A 20,461-nucleotide genomic window follows, 5' to 3' on the forward strand; every position below is an offset into this window, starting at 1 on the left:
ATACATATTATAGACAGACACACATTTACATTAATACATATTCCTATATCTATGTCTATTAAAAACTATGACTTCACACTGATAACCTCCAATTTCAACCCAAGATCACAGAATTCATTTTATTTGCCCTCTGTATTTTTTTCTTTCATAGTGAGAAACTTGGCTCTCATCATTCTTAACATATCTTATTTTCAGCAGTCCCCTTGTAGTAATGAATCTCTCACTGTGTTCACTGACTTTTCATCCATGCAAATGCCAGCATGTGTAAGGACTCTGCCGGCATCAAAGACCTAAAATAATACCAGTTAGGCTGAAGCTTAAACGAGGGTGTGTATGGTGCTCCGTGAAGGTGGAGAGGTGGGCAAAGCCAGAATCCTGACTGAAATCATCTGGATAAAGTGCTGTGAGATGATGACAGCCTAGGGCTGAGGCATATAAGACTCAGTAGTGATAGGGGAGGGGTAGGTGGAAATCAGGAGAGTGAGGTCATGAGAAGGAAACGTCTGGTTTCAAGGTGGCAGAGTAAAAATGCCTCTGCCACCCTTTCCTCTTGAAAATATCTCAAAATGAGGGGGAAAACAAGCAAAAACATCGTCTTTGATTATACTAGGAGATAACCGTAATTTCAAACCACAATTTATGAAGACTGAATGCACATAGAAGAGTACATAGTAAATTACTTAGAGGAAGAATCATATTCCTGTAAGATGGACAACTGATGTCCCCAGAGAAGGCTGAAAAGCCACAAGAATTAAGAACCACCAGGTATCATAGAACGGTGGACTGTTTGAAAATCTGTATGAGGTTCAGTTAGAAATCCATTAGGTGACTATCCTTACCTGTTGGGAGATAGGTTCTTTTCTTGAAAAAAAGGGAACGAGAGGCTTTAGAGTCCAGGATGTAATTATAGAGGGTCAAGTTATGGTACTGACAAACAAGGAACCGAACTCTGCCTGTTGAATGGCGCTTTGCCTGAGCTCCAGAAATCCTGCAGCCAGGCTTATTGTCAGTCTCTTCCCAGCTTGCTCTCCCCAACCCAAGGGGCAGGAGTTTGTAAGTTTATATTCTGGAGAATCAAACATCCCAGAAAAAGATCTGTGGATCTCTTAAGGATCTCCAACAAAAACAGGCAGGCAGGGGCTTCCATAGTGGCGCAGTGGTTAAGAATCTGCCTGCCAATGCAAGGGACATGGGTTTGAGCGCTGGCCCGGGAAGATCCCACATGCCGCGGAGCAACTAAGCCCATGCGCCACAACTACTGAGCCTGAGCTCTAGAGCCCGCGAGCCACAACTACTGAGCCCACGTGCCACAACTACTGAAGGCTGTGCGCCTAGAGCCCGTGCTCTGCAACAAGAAGCCACAACAATGAGAAGCCCATGCACCGCAACGAAGAGTAGTCCCCACTCACCACAACTAGAGAAAGCCCGCGTGCAGCAACGAAGACCCAACACAGCCATAAATAAATAAATAAATAAATAAATAAATTTATTAAAAAACAGGCAGCCATTTCCTTAACATATGATGAGATTCACTGACAATTCAGCTCACATTTGTAAACAAAAGTTCACAACTTTTTAATGTCTAATTTTAAATATAAATGCACGGCCAGGCACCAGATATTTGAGGAAAGACTCCAACAGGAAAGAGCAAAGCAATCTAAAAAGAAGTCAGAGGAAAGAGAAACACACCAAAAATATAAGTAATGTTAAGGAAACTAAAATATCCTCAGACAGGGCAACATGAAACAAGACCAGCATGCTATATAAAAGGACAATTCTAAAAAGAAAATGCTCTTGGAAATTAAACATGGATAGTGGAAACAAATTCAATGGATGGTTGGAAGATAAAGTCAGGGAAATCCCCTACAAGAACTGAATAAATTATACTCCAATGAAGATGTTAAGAAAAAAAAAAAAGAACTGAATGAACCAGACCTTGAACCCCATTTTACAGCTTCGTTATCAGAATAGGTTTAAAGCTCTGGAAAGTAAAAAAGCTTTCTAGTTAGTAAGGATGACATTTCAGACAATTTCCCAGTACAGATTTTCTCCTAAAGTAGTTTGAATCACCTTGGGAAGGAGGAAAGTTAGGAAGATGAAAGTAGATTCAAGCTTTTAAAAGTCTTTTGAGGCAACTGTAAGGAGAAAGGGGTTATTTAAAGGAATGATTTATCAAGTGCTGAATAATGTAACCTGTAAAATATTCTTTCATATTAACAAATTATGGGGACTTAGTGAGAGCTGTTTTGGTGCCATGTTTGAGTGGATTGAATTTTTGAAGTTGTTGGTGTGTGTTAACACTACCACCCTTAAAAAGCAAAATTTCCTTCAAATATCTCCTTTACCCTGGCCTCTGCAGCAAATCCAAAATATTTGCCATTAACAGTATATGAGGCAAAAGGAAAACAGACCGCTGGTTTTAAAAAATGTCTCCTTTTCATGACTCTAAATTTTCCATGACACTCTATGTCACATTTTTGAAAGCTAGGTCACAATTGTAATTAATGACTGTTTTTTGACAGCAACAATTTTTTTCAAGACATTAAAATTTCATGTTCACATTGTGATTTTCAAAAGTAAAAGCTAAACTGCTATGTCATCAAAGTCGTGTCACTGCAAAAAATATAACATTGACAATCACGTATCTACTAAAAAGAACGTAGAGCACTATACAGGATAGGAATTTTGGGTGGGGGAGTAATAGAAAATATACTCGCCAACATACTGTACTTTTACTCATTATCATGATATTGACAATATCATAGACTATTTCCAGGACAGAAAACAGACACTAATTAGAATTACTAAGATTACTAAGGAAAAAAACCACACACACTTCATTATAACCTACATCAAAGCTGTCTACATAACTTATCATAGTGTGCTCTAGTCAGCAGATACAGCCTAAAGAAAAGGGTAGTTATTTAAAATACCTTAAACAGCTGCATATTCCCATATGGGAAATTATTGTATCAAATTAAGTAATATAACCATTGTAATATAATAAATGGATATTCTACCCTCAAAAAACATTGACACATTTTTTTCAACGGAGAGGAAAATTCAAAATCCAACATAAAAATGTTCAGAATGGGCAAATCTAGAGACAGAAAGATTAATGGTTACCTAGGAATGGGGTGTTTGGGAGATGCAACTGGGTTGAATAATGTCTCCCCCAAACTCCAAAATGTGACCTTATTTGGAGACAGGGTCTTTGCAGATGTCATTGGTTAAGATATGGTCACAATGGATTATGAGGAGGGTAAGCTAAATCCAATGACTGTTGTACTTATAACACCACATGAAGATGCAGAGAGATGAGACACACAGGGAAGAAGGCCATGTGAAGACTGGGGCAGTGACTGAAGTGATGTAGTTATAAGCCAAGAAACGCTGACATTTGCTGGCAGCCATCAGAAGCTACAGGAGAGGCATGGGAAGTTTTTCCCTCAGAGCCTCCAGAAGGACTCAACCCTAACAGCACCTTGATTTAGGATTTCTGGTCTCCCAAATTGTGAAAGAATAAATTTCTGTTGTTTTAAGCAACAAAGTTTATGGTAATTTGTTACAGGAGCCATAAGAAGGTAATACAGGGAAAATGGGGAGTGACTGCTAATGAGGATGGGGTTTCTTTTTGTGGTGAAGAAAGTGTTCCAAAATTATGGTGATGGTTGCATAACTCTGAATATATTAAAGACCATTGAATAGTACACTTTAAATCAGTGAACTGTACGACATGTAAATTATATCTTAATAAAGCTGTTATGTATATAAAACCTTACATAAATAGAAATATATCTACCATAATCTTTTTATAATTCCTTTTTCATTTAAACATTTTTAGGTTTTAAGCTTATAACCCCCATTATAAAGAAAACAATAAAAATTTAAAGAGAAACATTGTTTCACAAGTTCAAAAAACAACCATTACCTAACACATTTAAAATGAAGAATGAACTTAGTGGTCTACTTGAAGTTTAAAAATATTTAATATTACCAGGTAAAAACATGGATGGTGACAGTTTTACATGGCTCACTCCATACATTTCATAATGTAAAAGGGCAAAACATTACTAGGAAAGAAATGAATAGTTGGGTTTGTAAAAGATTTACTGATCACATATAAGCAATTAATACAAGATGACAAATATTTAACTCAACTAAAAAACTTTTAGAGACAACTGGGTCAAATATCAATGATGTGCTCTGCTAAGGAAGAGAAATCATGTACCTTTCTAATCTGTAAGAAGTTCAAAATGTATAACTATCAATGCTATTCTAGTGACCTAGATATTTGCTATAAGTAGCTTTCTTTTGCTAGGTAATAATTCTTATAATGATTGGATTTTATTTAACAGAGTGAGCACTGAAGACGCATAATCCTTTTTTAACCCCTGGGAGAAAAAGTGATATAAATTAGTAATGGGTGCTAGGCTTGACATTTTGTGTTAAAAAGATGGAATTATTTAATTGGATAGAATATATTTCATGAGGAGTTGGGTACGTTTTTAACTCTCACAATGTGTTTATGAAGTTTTGTAAGATATAAGTGTATGCTTTGACTCACTCTGGCTTGCTTTTAAAATGCAATACATTTGGCACTAAATGGAACAAATGAAGACAAGCAAAATTACGTGAGACTAAGCTGCTCCATCAGAACTGCCTATCTTTGACTTACAATTCATACTATTTCTTAGTTCTTGACTGAACAGAAACAAACAGACCTAACTACATAGCACTTCTATGATGTATGAAAATAGAATCTAGAGCTAAGATGAGGTTGCTTCTATGGTGAGTCAATCCCCCATTCTGCCATAATCATAGTTACAAATGTGAAATTCATTTAAGAATTCATACTTTCACCAAATGCTTATAACTTTACAAGTTTTCTTGCTAGATATGTTCTTGGTTATGTGGTCAGCTGAAATATGGTCTTTGAATGAAGTAAGAAATCCCATATAAAAGAAAATCTATTTTATAGGAATCTTACTTTACTTGAAACTTCCTTGAAAAGAATACCAAACTAAAACTTTGTAACCAAACTCTTGGAACAAAGCACTGGTGGCCATACTTTTGAGTCTCCAGTGAGTCTTGAAGTTCACTCATTTTTCATGTTTCAAGGGTTTCTTCATTTGCTCCACAAGTATCAACAACACAAATTAAACAACTTGTTACTGGAAAAGCTCGGACTTTGGAGTTGGCGATCCATTTGTCTGTTTCAGTGTTATATTCAAGGATGTGTCCTAATCGACCCACACCTTGAAAACCAGCCAAGACATAAACTACAGAGCCGACTGCTGCACACTTGACTGTTACACCCTTCCATGGCATTGGTGAGACCATCTTCCATTCGTTTAATTTAATATCGTAATATTCCACATTGTCCAGACCACCTTCAAAAGAATAAAACGTGAACAGCTATATGAACAATTCTAAGATCTCTTAAAGTAATAATTCTTTGTATTTTTTCCAAACCTTTTATTATGAAAAACTGCAAACATGCAGAAGAGTTGTAAGAATTTTACAATGAATCCTCACATATCTACCATTTAAATCCCTATTCTTACTTGAACACAACAGAAATTTAACTTAATTTTCATTTGTCATTTTAGAATCATAAATACTTATATTTATTCTATAAAATTAAAGATGTTCTATCTGCTCTGGAAAAATTAAAAAGTAGACCAGTGAAGTTTCCTTCTGATTAAGTTTGATTATAATCATTCAACTGTCCTTCTTTTTCCTTCTACCATTTATCTGTCAGCAGCTTATGAAAAACAGCAATGGATAGAGACAGAAGAAGAAAATAAAGCTATTTCTTTGTTATACTTAAGTAATGATTAAAGGTACTGACTAAAATAAGCTTTGTGGAATCTTATCTATAGATTCAGTCCAAATTCTACATTATTAAAAGCACAGACCTACTTGAGAATGGACTTGAGGATATGGGGAGGGGGAAGGGTAAGCTGTGACAAAGCGAAAGAGAGGCATGGACATATATACAGTACCACACGTAAGGTAGATAGATAGTGGGAAACAGCCGCATAGCACAGGGAGATCAGCTCGGTGCTTTGTGACCGCCTTGAGGGGTGGGATAGGGAGGGTGGGAGGGAGGGAGACGCAAGAGGGAAGGGATGTGGGAACAGATGTATATGTATAACTGATTCACTTTGTTATAAAGCAGAAACTAATAAAAAAAAAGATTCTTTAGTACATTATTTAAGAAAATAAAAAGATCAAATTTACTCATTTAAAAAAGTAGTACTGATATTTTCATGCAACGTTTAAAAATGTTTAGGAAACACTGCCATTCAGAGTCTGGATACAAGTCCTAAAAGTTAAGTTAAAAAGTTTTAAAAGTTATATTAAAGTTCAAATGTTTCTGTCACTCAATAGTTTTTTTGTTTTTTTTTAAAATATTTATTTATTTGGCTGTGTCAGGTCTTAGTCATGGCATGTGGGATCTTTAGTTGCGGTACGTGAACTCTTAGTTACAGCATGTGGGATCTAGTTCCCAGACCAGGAATCGAACCCGGGCCCCCCGCATTTGGAGCATGGAGTCTTAGCCACTGGACCACCAGGGAAGTCCCCACTCAATAGTTCTTAAGCTAATGTGATACCATTCCTCAGAGGGTATTTGGAAATGTGCTAAAGCCACCTGAGACTGTCACAATGACTGGTGGCTATTACCTACATTCATGGACAGAAATGTTAAACGTATATTAAAATGTTTCATAAACCGTTAGTTCACAGAAACTATATAAAAAAAGTCTAATGATGTATGTGATCAAGAAACATTTTCATAACTTAAGATAAGGAAATATCAGCAAATTCATTGCAAAAGTTGAAAAATGAACTAACTTCACATACCTAAGCCATTCTGACCACCCACAGCAAATATCTTGTCTTTTACAAATACCAGTCCATGATTCTTCCTGGCTTCAATCATTGGACACAGCTCAGTCCATCTGAAAAAACAAAGGAAAGTTTTTAGTATACATGTTCACAAGAAGTAAAAGGACTCATACGAATTTATAAGAAAGGTCTGTTATCCCAAGTAAGCGCTCATTTACCACTCACATATGTGTACACATGCACACACACACAAACAAATGTGCGCATGCACGTCTGGAAAGCTAGAAAACAAAAGTTTAACAGTGGTTTTCAGTAATTTATAGGTGGGGTAAATAGGGATTTTATTCCTTTCAACTCCAGTAGGATATGGGAAACAGGATATCTGGAGACTATTAACACGTCTCTGGAAGACATCCATTTCCTATAGTTCACAATAACTTGTAAAACAGTAACAAACAAAACAGGGAAGATATGTAAGAAAATATAAGGTACTAATATGGTTTTAGTCACATGTGGTTTTAATTAATATTTACATAGGGTAAGTAAAACAAATTTGTCATGGGCCTCTAGCAATCAGCAAATTAGCATATCTGTTACTATTCACACATACATCTTTAAATATACACTTAGAACTTCAGGCAGCTCCTATCATTTTGTCACGTTTAATAACTTATTAGAACGTTGCTGTGATCACAGGCACTACTATAAAGAAAGAGACTGAGAATATAAATGTGGACACAAGTGTTGAAGGATACTAATTCACAGGTAGCAGCATTAAACACACAATTTTGTTATTGTTTTCTATGAGATTCATCTCTTCTTTTGCATGTACTCCCATACAGGTAACTGACATTTGTGATTGTGAAGGTGGTATCAGCACACAGCTCTTAACAGCTGATATAAATCCAAAGACTCCAAACAAAAACAAAAAAAGGGCAATTTGGCATAAGTGTAATGCTCTAATATGGTTATTTATAACTCTTCTTTTAAATACTTTAATACATTTAACTTTTCAAAACATAATTAGAGCATAATGATGAACTCTGAAATATCAACAACTTGTTGCCTTATATTTACATACTTTTGGTTTGTTTTAAAAATGGTTTGACAGTCACCACTCTCATTTTCTGAGCATTCAGTTAAAGTAAGTCCTCCTGTTTTTCAGGACGAACACATGTGCTCCTCCAGGTGAAAAGACTAGCATTCAGCTCGAAAGTGGGAGAGCCAGTACTCGACCTCCACAGCCTCTCCACACAGTGAGCTGTCAAAGTGTGTTAAACAGAGTATCTGACTTGGAAAAATTCAATATACATACCCCTTTCTTCTCTAAATATGTCTATGATATAAAATAAGAGAATGTTTTATGTATATGTAAGTCTCCTCAAGGTTTAGAATTAAGGAACTTTGTGAAACACGCTTCCTTCCTCCTATAATTCACATGCAGAGTATGCACTAGGTCTCTGCCCTCTCCAACCTGAGTTTAGTGTTCAGTAGCTTTCCTCAAAATTCTAACTGTGGAAACTGTGTTGTGTTGTTTCCATAGGTTTCATTTCTTAGCTTCCAATAGAACATATTCTAGTTAAAAAACACTTTAAAAATTGTCAAAATTGGGAAGAAACAGTTTTACAAAAAATACATTGGATGGACACAACATATTAGAAAGGAAATCATCGTAGTATATAACATCTTTCATTTTGAGATTTGGATAATTATATTCACACTAGCTTTTCACTTAGGAAAATTTAGAGAATATAGAGAATTCAAATTTAATACATAAGCTCAATATATACAAAAGAAATGCTAAGTTGTGTAAGTTTTAAAATATTCCCCAAACTGATTATATTCACCTAGTTTTAAAAAATATTGAAGTTGTAGAATCCCTTTATACTCTTTCTCTGCTACTATAAACAAGAATATATTGATTTACACTGATACTGCCTGAATAAAGATCTCAGAATTTAGAAGCCTGGAGTTCATATGGGATGGGTTCTACTCTAAGATATTTTTTTTAGAAACGAAACAATAATTAGGCAGCAGAATGAATGAGATTACAGCTTTCCAACTAGTATGCTGTAATGCTTTTTGAGTATAGGATTTATGGGAGGTAAAGTAGAGACTGATATAGGAGGGAGGACAGTTGGTATATACCCTGCTCCTATGGTTTAGGACAAGAGGGGATGGATAGATAGCTGGATGGATGGATGATGGGATTAGGATAAGGTGTATCCCCAGTGTGCCCTGGCAAGTACAAAGGTACAGTTTAAAAAAACATTGGGAAGTATTAAGTTTGATGATCTCAAGAGATTTCCTAGTCTAGACACTTAGCAAAAGATAAGTTTCAAGATAAGCTTCTTTCAATTCTATCCCTAACATGGGTGACTGACTAGTTAAGCAAAAAATGAGAAAAGAACAATTGTAATTGCACTTTTCTTTGGGAAAGGAGTTACTGATTTTGCTTCCTTAAATCCTTCAAAAATAGGTGGGAAGCATAAATAACTGCAAATGGCAATCATATTTTATAATTAAATCTTTACTCTTAATTTAATAAAAGCAATAGCTGGAGTAGAAGACTTCTATGTTTTGTAGCCTGGAAATATTTCCTAAATACAAAAATTGAGCACAAGAGTTTTGGTGCGGCTCTTTGGCATAACACTTAAGTTGAACATATTTGCCCAATAACTTGTTCTCCTAAAGGAAGAACAATCCTTTCAAAGGAGCAAGTTAATTTTCTTATTGAAGATCTTTGGATGTTTCTGATTATCAACAAAAGGTCTGACTGGAACATCACCTGTGTTTATTTTCCTGTTAGTTAATTACACTATACTTACCACCCCCCACTATCAATAACTGGCTCATATCCTTTGGCTGTATTGAATGGGTTCCATCATTAATTACAAGATCAGAAAAACAGGCTAACCATTTATTTCTTTGTATTTTGCCTTTTAAAAGCAGTTATTTTACTTCCCAGTTGACTTAAGAATATTTTATTTAGGGACTTCCCTGGTGGTCCAGTGGTTAAGTCTCTGCGCTTTCAATGCAGGGGGCCCGGGTTTGATCCCTGGTCAGGGAACTAGATCCTACATACCGCAACTAAGACATGGAGCAGCCCAATAAATAAGTAAATAAATATTTTTTAAAAAGAATAATTTTATTTAATAAATATAAATCCAAACATACTTTAGTAAGCACAAACTCAAAAAAGACATTATACCTAGGGGTATGATTCATTAATGCCAGGAACCAATACATAATATTTCTAATTGAAGGCAAATTTACTGCTGGTCATAAATTGTTTCCCCCTCTCTACACTTCCTGATCTCTCAAACAAAAATATTTTGAGTTTGATGAATCAGTCATATTTTCTTATTCACATTTATTTATTGCACAAGCAGGAATAGAAAGAGAGGGGCTCCCATGGGGTATAAGGTCAAGCTATTTCTTAAGGTGTAGAGGAAGGGTCAAGGCTATAAACATGCCCCTGACCCTAGTACATTCAAAAATCCTTCTGCTGGGTTCCTTCTGCCTTTTGACATCTTCTTCTATTGAGCTTATAGAATACAATTAATTGTGTAGTAAGAGTTTTAAACTGATACATACGTTTCTGTGGCAGGATCATAGACTTCACAGGAATTCAGTACACGCCCAGAAACATTGTTCCCTAAACTTCCACCGCAAACATAGATCAGGCCGTTGGCTTCCACCATCCCATGGCTGCAGCGCTGGGTCAGCATGCTGGGCTTTGTGTGCCAGCTTTCAGTTCTTGTATCATAGCACTCAAATAAATACAGAGCCGAGTTTCCTGTAAAAGAAAAGGACCCCATCTTGCTTAACTTAGTGTGTATGTGGGCCTGGAGTGAGTTGACTGTAGAGTTGAATCATTAATTACTGGAGGAAAGAATTTAGGGTTGTAGAGTCTTTTCTCTACTCAATCAACAACAACAACAAAACGTAGAAATAGTTTCAGAAAAAGCTACCTCTGTTTGTATAGACCTTGGAAAATATTCAGAAAAGGATCTGTTGGAGAGACTTATTAATCGGTAATTAAACAAAAAAAAAGAAATTGGTTTGATTTCAAAAGATTTTCAAATTAAATAAGAAACATTATGTATGTCTTCCAGCCCAGTTATGCATGATGGGAATTAATTGAACCTCAAAAGTTTATAGAGAGGGGGAAAAACACAGCTGTTTATAGATGGTAAGTCTATACCTTAAAATATGAAGACTACTATCTGAGAGTATCCTCAGGCTTGTCATTTAATGTTCTACAACAGCCACTGCATCATTAACAAAACTGTTCTTCCTGACTGCTCTCAGCAGTTGTGTGGGTAGGCCCTGAAGTCATGCCAGTCCATTCTTGAATATACACTCAAAGTATCGTTATGTGTTTCTGGTGTACTTTGATTATACATTTTAACGGCAAAACACATCCATCCTGTTTTGCAACTTCTGCACATTTTAGGAGCTCAATAAAGAGTTTTAGAAATGATACCATTAAAGATCAAGTGCTGGGCTTCCCTGGTGGTGCAGTGGTTGAGAGTCTGCCTGCCGATGCAGAGGACACGGGTTCGTGCCCCTGTCCGGGAGGATCCCGCATGCCGCGGAGCGGCTGGGCCCGTGATCCATGGCCGCTAAGCCTGTGAGTCCGGAGCTTGTGCTCCGCAACGGGAGAGGCCACAACAGTGAGAGGCCCGAGTACAGCAAAAAAAAAAAAAAAAAAAAAAAAAAAAAAAAAAAAAAGATCAAGTGCTTTTTTTCTTTCCCAAGAAGAACGAAGCTAGAACTTTATCAAATTATTGCTCCCCTCCCACTTTTCTGGACTTTTCTAACGCTTAAAAGCAATAACACCCTTATAAGTCTCTATCAAAACCAAAGCCTATGAAGAGCAAAGTTCAAAGAGTAACAAACAGAAGAAGTAATAGTCATGACTAACAGTAACTTCTTTTTTTTTTTTTTTTTTTTTTTTTTTTTTGCGGTATGCGGGCCTCTCACTGTTGTGGCCTCTCCCGTTGCAGAGCACAGGCTCCGGATGCGCAGGCTCAGCGGCCATGGCTCACGGGCCCAGCCGCTCCGCGGCATATGGGATCCTCCCGGACCGGGGCACGAACCCGTATCCCCTGCATCGGCAGGCGGACTCTCAACCACTGCGCCACCAGGGAGGCCCAGTAACTTCTTTTTAACTTTTTAAACATTTCAAATTTGATTCAGTCGGTTGACACTAAAGGGAAATATACAGTATATAGCAGATTTAAAAAAGTTACTATTTAAGTGAAAAACTGACTTAGTAAATGCTAAAGAAATGAAGTTATCTACTATACTTTCCACAAAAAAAGGATATCTATAAAACAATTCCTACTATATTTAGGATTTATTGTATTTGAAATATGCTGTATTAGACATTCTGTGAGAATGCTTTAAAAAAGGGGGAAAGGTCACCTCTTAAGTCACATTTAGAAAATCATAATCTTTCTTGTATTCATTTTGCATCTAGTGGGAGTGGGGGTAGAAACTTAAAACAAATAAATATGCGGACCAAAAGTAAAACAGTCTTTGGGCTAATATAAAAATCATAAAAGAAAACAAAAAGACAACGTTTAAATTCCACACTTTAGATTTACTTGGTTTTCCTAGTTTTCTTTATAAGCCCATTATTTAGCTAAAGAAATTACTTGAAAAGACGAAAGCATATAAAAGCTAGTCTGCACCTACAATATTCATTTAGAAAAATTATTCATTTAATAAATGAACACTAGTGGACACTTACAAATTATCTGTCAATGAGAAAGGTTTTTATACCCATACCCACACCCTGTTCTGACCAATAAGCTTAAGATACCACCACCAATCATTACACTAAAAAGTTAAAGAATAGCGAGTTCTCTGGAGGTCCAGTGGTAAATAATCTGCCTTCCAATGCAGTGGACACAGGTTCAACCCCTGGTGGGGCAACTAGGCCCAAGCGCTTCAACTAGACAGCCCGAGTGCTGCTAACTACAGAGCCCACGTGCCACGACTAGAGACAGAAAACCTGCACTCCACAACTCGAGAGAAGCCCACGCGCCGCAACGAAGATCCCGCATGCCACAACGAAGACCCGACGCACCCAAAAGCAAAAAACAAAGTTAAAGAATAAAGCAAATGAAAAAGATTATTCTTACTTTTTTCTGATACAAAGAAAGCAAAAGATAATACAGATTTTAAAAGCCTGAATGTGGGTCTATGAGTAAGCCAAACTCCAAAATCTTTAAAGCAAATAATATTACATATATAAAATAACTAATCCAGATGGCAACAGAGAAGCTAAAATCCAGATGACGTCAATGAAACCGCTGTCATGACAAAAAATGGACAGTTAACATTATCTAGGAAGTTGAAGTTCTCGTAAATTAACGACTTATAAAGAGTAAGGTAAACCTTCAGGGAAATGTGCTCTAAAATATGACAGATATGTATTTAAATTTGTCAAAAAGTATCTGGACAAATAATACCAATTTTGTTTAAATATGAAAGCCAAGACCCTCAGCTTTAAAGCACACACAAATACTGAATAAGTCCTTACCAACTTCGGAACCTCCAGATGTATAAATTTTGCCTTCTGCAGCGCAGGCAGCAAGGCTGTCTCGAGGTGTTGGAGGGCCCAGTTTGGAATACCAGCTATCTTTAACGACATTATAGCAGTCCATTCGTTTTATGGGGAAAAGCTGAGAGCCACCCAAAATGTAAACTACATTGTCCCAAAACACGCATGCTGCGTCTCTTCGTTTTTCAAAGGGGCAGCGGATGTCTGTCCAGCTATAATCCTGTAACAGGAAAGGACAGGAAGATTTCAGTAATGGAAAACTATAATAGAAAAGGATGAAGCAAGGATATAATTGAGAACATATAAAACATAAGAATATGTTAAATTTATCAGAGTACATATAAGAATGTTTGGCTTTAGACTATTATTTAATCTTGCGTGATTTCTTCAGAATGTTGGTTAGTCGTGGCAGAAGGCAAGAGGAAGACAGTGACGGCTTTGGGTCTTTTCTGGCTTTAAAGTAAACTTTAATACATTTGTAGGTATCACCACCACCCAATCTTCTATTCCTTCTGTTACTGAGGATAACAATACAAGAAAATACTAAAATAAGCAGTTTTGTTAATTAAAGAAAGATTTTTTTTTCAAATGTAAATATGTGCATCCCTTCTTTGCCGGATGTATAGGGATATGAAGAATCAATGGATAATTTGAAGCTTTAACTGCCATTAACCTACTAATGTGTAAAGCCAGAAGGCATTTTGTAGACTTCTGAGAGATATTAATTTTCTGTAAGTATTCAGGTGAGCCAGTATAGTCAGCCAGACTCTTAAAGCTGTGATATTATGAAATACTTGAATAACCTGAGTAGTCTGGAAACAACTTTTTTCTTCTCAATGAGAAGCAATGGGCACCTATCAGTACTTCACAATAAAGGCTGTTCACAGCACCACTGATTCCTATGTTTGATGACATCCAAGGACACCTGTGCCCTTCTTCTATGTAAATATGTGGGGGAGTGCTCCCAAAGTTATAGCTTGTTGGATCCTCCCCCTTTTAAAGCAAGGAAGTTACAGTGTTCCTGCTGCTTTCTGAAAATGGTTGAAAATAATTAGGGTCAGACAGAAATCCAAACAAGTCCCAATCTCATCAATCAAAGCACTGTGTGTGATTTATTAATGTGGATTTCCCTTTGGGAAAATTTGATATCTATCATGCTAATGTCCTGTTTTTCAGGCATGCACTGAATTAGATCAAAGCATCATAGAACGTAAGAAATGGTCTCTTAGGAAAAAGAAGAGTCCCTGATTGAGAATATCTTGACTTCTAGTGATGATAAACATTCTGCCTTTTAGGTGACCAGAGAAACAGAGCCTTAATCCCTTTCTTCTTCTCAAATTAGGGTCTATGAAGCCCCCTGGGTTACTCAGTGGTATTTTTATTGGTAGGCACACAAAACTGCAGGATAAATGTAACATCTTCCTGAAGCTTCGGTTTTACTCAATGGATTTGAAAAACTGAGGAAGAATATTTTAAAAATGTGTTTTCTTGGGGAAACTGTGTACCACAGAATGAAAAAAAGTAAGTGATAAAATATCCTACAGGGAGCAATACCTCAAAAGTAAACAAAATTACTCTCTTACATATTATGCAAATCTACTCATAGCTCCTACCTGACCAGGTTCATTAGCAGAGAAATACAATTTCATTAATAAGGTACATTAACTTAGTGAATCTCAAGTCTTGCCACTCTTACACCCAATTAATTTGATATTATTAGAAATATGCAAAATTTCCCATAATTTCTAAAGACATCCTTAAGAACATTATCTTTCTAAACTCTTCCTTAATTTCAGGATGAGAAAGTTGGTCAGATATTCTTTGAAATGGTCTCCAAGACCTGATACTCTTCAAATTAAAAAGAACTGCCCCGGTAGAAGCTGGAACTAAAAAAAACCAATATACTACTTCTTTTAGCTAGATGAGCTTAAACACTTAGATACTAAGATTATGAGGTTCCAAAGAATGAAATAATTTCAAAGAGCTTGGTAACAGAATAATTCTAACTTTCCAATACTACTCAAGGGTCTGAGCAGGGAACGGATGATCATAAGTCATACAGGACTTGGTTATACTTCATATTTAAGAATTAAAATGCACTGCTCTCTCGGAACTCTAAGCCCAAGGGCAAACTGATTAGCTTGTGTGTCTGCAGTGTGTGTGTGTGTGTGTGTAACACGGGAATAGGCACATGTTTCTATCTACTTGCAATGTGGGCTCTCATTTCTCTAGAAGTCCTCAAGTTTTTAAATCTTTTCCAACTCTCCCAATACTGTCATTGGTCACCGTATATGTTAAACATTATGCTTGATAAATACTAGCTATATATAATATTCTGCCTAACAGTTCATCTTCTACACAGGTAAGTGAAATATCTTTCTTTTTACCTGGAATGCAAAATAGACTTCATTTCAGATAAAACGTAATGCTTTACATTTGGGCTCATTAAATATACCTGTCAGGTGTTCAATGCACCTATGTTTGAGCAGATCTGCCTTTGGTTGTACACAGGGGAGCTTATGGTCTTTTTTTTCTGTGCGTGTATGGGCCAACCTCCCTTGGAAATCTACCCAATTCCCTCAATCTACCCCCCATCCAAAATAAAGTACTGAGAATGTGATTGAACGTTTGCCCTTTAATAACTTGTTATCCTACCTAGGAGATGTGTGCGGTTGAAGAAGCAAGCAGAGAGGGGAAAAAACAGGTGGGAAGTCAGGCTTGTCAGCTCAGTGGGTAGCTTCGCCAGGTTTTATTCTAGTCATGGGACCACCCCCATCCTGGGGCCTGTAGGTGGAGGAAGAATTACTTATGGCTCCCAGCACTCACAGGCTACAAGGCAAAGCTAGAGGGGCATGGAGCTTTCATGTTAGCAACAGATGGATGAATAGCACTAGAGTCACAGTGTATGTGTGTGGGCAGGAAATTGTTACCCTAAAAATATCATTTAATGCAGTTTTTATTGAGTACCTATTCCAGGCAAGGTTCTATGCTTAGCTGCTGAGAAGATATGAAAATGAGAAAACCGGAAAGCTTAGAAAAAACACAGGTAGAAGGATTTCTTAAGTTCTGACACATCAGCCATGTATGCATCCACACATATATATGCAGACATACCCATGTATAAAGTCCTGTCTTTCCTGGTCCCAGTCAGTCTTTCTTGCCTCTGCTGTGATATATCACATTCTAGACTTTTTTCGAGCTCAAGACTCCTTTTCTTTTTGCAAGCTTCCCTGATTTCCTTTTTCTGAATCCCCACCACACTGAAGTCTGCAGTTGATGACTGAGTACGCCATTACATCTTGTCTTGTGTGACTTTTCAGCTGTAGGACACTGCTACAGGAAGTGAAAGTGAAAGCCCTTCCCGAGTTGAAGGGCTGTAATATTTTTCTCCAAATGCCTTAGGGTAAAAACATCAGCCTGCTATTTTCCTTGAGAGTAAGGATTGATTTTATATAATCTTTATTCTGAAAACACATGAATCCTCAAATAATAGAAACACTACAGATGTAAATTTTAATAATAATCAAGACAACCAAAATGCAAAATGAAAGAAACTTTTTAAGACTTGAGAACTTTATTTTGCATCATTTTGAGAGAAAAATCAAGCAAAGCTAGGGGAGAGAGGAGGTATATGCCAGATGCCACAACATTCCTAGAAGCAGTGTCATGAAAAGTACATCAAAACACTGTGGCTTATAAAAAAGGACAAAATAATGCCATTTACAGCAACATGGATGGACCCAGAGATTGTCATACTGAGTGAAGTGAGACAGAGAAAGACAAATATATGATATCACAAATATATGATATCCACATATAATGTAGAATCTAAAAAAATGGTACAAATGAACTTACTTACAAAACAGAAACAGTCACTATTACAAATAAGTCAAAATATTATATATCCTTATGAGGAATACTCCACAGCCCTTCAAAAGGATGGTATTTTCATTGACATGAAAATACCACCACAATATAAATGCTGAGAGTAAAAAAAAGTTTTTGTAAAATACCACGTATGGCATGATCCCACATATATAAAGTGAGAACACTGGGGACTTCCCTGGCAGTCCAGTGGTTAAGACTCCATGCTTCCACTGCCGAGGGCATGGGTTTGATCCCTGGTCAGGGAAGCTCTCTGCATGCCACGAGGTGTGGCCAAAACAGAAAAATAAATAAAAAATAAAATTAAAAAAATAAAAAATTCCAAATTAAAAAAAAATGAGAGGACTGGAATGATGTTCACCAACTACTGATGACTGTCTGTTATGCTGGGAGCACTTTGGCTTTCTCCTTTTTATCTTGCTATGTTTGAATTTTCTACAATGAGCATATATTATTTTTTTTAAACAGAAAAAGTAAATACAACAACTAGGCAAGTAGTACCAAAAGTATGGTACAAAGAAAACAACTTCTCACATCAGATGCTTATAATAGTACTAAATGTTTTAACAGAAATGTGGACTTAAAAGTAATTTAAGTTAAGGCTTTAAAAATTTAAACACTTAAATAGCTATTATACTATGCGGCTGAATTTCAACTACAAGATGGATCAGAAACAGTCTTTGCTTTCCTTCCAAATAGCACACTGTTAGGGCACTCTAGTATTTTAGAAGTGAACACTTGATTGTGCTTAATTTCCTAGGCTGCACCCACTTTGAAATGCACTCATTTTCAATGGGATCACACAGATATTTCTGTAAACATATTAACCTCCCAAAGTCCAGAAAGTGATTTAATAATCAGCTATTGGAAGAAAATACTCTTGTAACTTAAGGTCTTCATAAAACATAGCATCACAGCTAGAAAAAAGGCTTCCACAATTGGGGGGTGGGTGGGTGGGCAGGGCGTGACTGTGCTACTGTAAGCTGCTAGATAAACTCAGGAACAGTGAACATATAACCGGCAGTTCCCAGCTACTGATCAGTTAAAACTAGCAAGGAGTGGGAAGTGAGGCCAGACACCAGCTCAAAGGGAATTACTAATTAAGAATCACGACTGTTTTATAAAGTCACAACATGTTCTCCCGCCTCCACTCTCAAACTAAAACCATACCACCAAGACACACAACTCAAATCTACTCAGAAACTTAAGTGAGATGAAACTCAGTTCAAAAGTAAAACCTGATATGAGTATCATGCTCAATATCAGCTCTTGTCCTTTCAGTAGAAAAATACATGAAATAGCAGGGGAGCATCTCTGCACTAGCACCTTGCCAGGTATCTCAATGACAAGATTTGCCTTTAAATGAACTTTGACGTGTAATTTTTTATCTTGGCACAGGAAGGCATATTATACTTTAAATGATTATCTCAAATCTCAAAATGCAGTAACATACCCATTTAATAAAATGTTCTCACCAATGGGACAAACATCAACTCTGTCTCAGATGTGTGGAGTAGAGGGGATAATGCACCCAGTCAGGAGGTTTGGAAGAGTTAGGCAGGGTAAAGAAAAAAACCAAAATGGAGATGGTAAGCCTTTTTACATTTTTTTTTTTTTTTTTTTTTTTTGTGGTACGTGGGCCTCGTGATCACTGTTGTGGGCTTTCCCATTGCGGAGCACAGGCTCCGGACACACAGGCTCAGCAGCCATGGCTCACGGACCCAGCCGCTCCGCGGCATGTGGGATCCTCCCGGACCGGGGCACGAACCCGTGTCCCCTGCATCGGCAGGCGGACTCTCAACCACTGCGCCACCAGGGAAGCCCCACTTTTTACATTTAAATATGGGAAAATGAGAAAAACTTAAGGATGGCAGGGAGAAAGAGGCTCAGTGAATGAAGATTCAAGAGTCAAATGAACGTAATTGATATTCACGCAAATCCTAAGATTTAAAACTTCTGTTAATAGACCAGAAAACTGAAGTTCAGAAAGGCTGACTTGCCTAAGCTCCGATACCTAGACTTGAAACGCTCCTTCTCCAAAACAGCTTCTTTCTTTTAGAAATAAAGGAAGGAAGGAAGGAAAGAAGGAAGGAAAGGAGGGAGGAAGGAAGACAAGGGACCAAAAAAAGGTCTCACAAAAGAAAAAAGACCAATGGCTGAGCCCTTCAGTTCTTCCACCTATATCTAAATTCTTTTTTTTAAAAGCAAAAAGTTAGACTCCATTCAGTTAAATAATACTTTGTATGCATTTTATGAAAACTTTTAATACTCATACTTATCAAACCAAAAAGATATATTCATATTTAGGACTCAATATATTCTTTTCTTTCTCTTTCTTCCTATCTAAACTCTACCAATATGTGTCCCTCAAGAAAACTTCCATGAAGCTTCCATGGACAAATTCAACCCAGGGGAATCTCTTCTTTTTAGACCACCAAGGCTGTCATTACCTATCCCATACTGGGACTTTTAATTGGCTACATTCAGTGGCAGCTTCACCAACCTCAGCCTCTGTGTTCTCTAATTGCTTCAAGCTTGTATACATCTCATACACTTTGAGTTTGACTCCTTCATAATCCTTGCTGCAGCCCAACCCCAAAATTTCAAATTCTAGATGAACTGTCATACTGGTAATATATGACAAAATATTTGTTCAAACTGCAGTTTATAACCAGCTAACTGTACAATATGCTATGGTACAATCTGCTGTTGTTTATAGCAACTGAGGTTAGCTTTCTCTTATACTGATCACCAATTTTCAAAGAATATCACAAGAAACCTATCTGAACATGATTTAATACTTCTAGGATAAAAGATCTTACTGTGCCTTTGGGTCATCATATGAACAATCACCAAAGGTAGCCAACAGTAATTTTTCAATGACATGGTATAGTAAATATTTATTTCATTTCCTGTTGGTTTCCCTCAGCCTCTTACCCTCTAGCCCTGCATTTATGTAGCCACTACCCTCCAGCTAATTCCAGGATGAGGAGAGTCCTTTAAATTAAAACACCACCACACAGATTTATCATCCCTAGTCTCCTTATCCCTTCCCACCTGTGGCCCTCAATCAAATACCTACAGCTTTGTTTCTGCTCTCTCTGTCCTTTAAGGGGACTGATCTGTTAATTTATAATAATTATG

At 36.9% G+C, this 20,461-nt stretch overlaps 1 protein-coding gene across 3 annotated transcripts in view; it reads right to left on the reverse strand.

Moving 5' to 3' along the window:
- Positions 1–3,982: 3,982 nt before the first annotated feature.
- Positions 3,983–20,461, reverse strand: part of KLHL7 (kelch like family member 7) — a 57,483-nt gene continuing 41,004 nt past the window's right edge. For all 3 annotated transcript variants that reach the window (XM_060108303.1, XM_060108304.1, XM_060108305.1), the window contains 4 exons: positions 13,412–13,652; positions 10,453–10,654; positions 6,871–6,968; positions 3,983–5,393 (listed from right to left, as the gene is read on the reverse strand). In XM_060108303.1, the coding sequence (XP_059964286.1) occupies positions 5,110–5,393; positions 6,871–6,968; positions 10,453–10,654; positions 13,412–13,652 (825 nt within the window). In that variant the 3' untranslated portion in view covers positions 3,983–5,109. The remainder of the gene's footprint in view (positions 5,394–6,870; positions 6,969–10,452; positions 10,655–13,411; positions 13,653–20,461) is intronic.

The sequence above is a fragment of the Mesoplodon densirostris genome, chromosome 9 (assembly GCF_025265405.1).
Source record: "Mesoplodon densirostris isolate mMesDen1 chromosome 9, mMesDen1 primary haplotype, whole genome shotgun sequence".
NCBI lineage: Eukaryota > Metazoa > Chordata > Mammalia > Artiodactyla > Ziphiidae > Mesoplodon > Mesoplodon densirostris.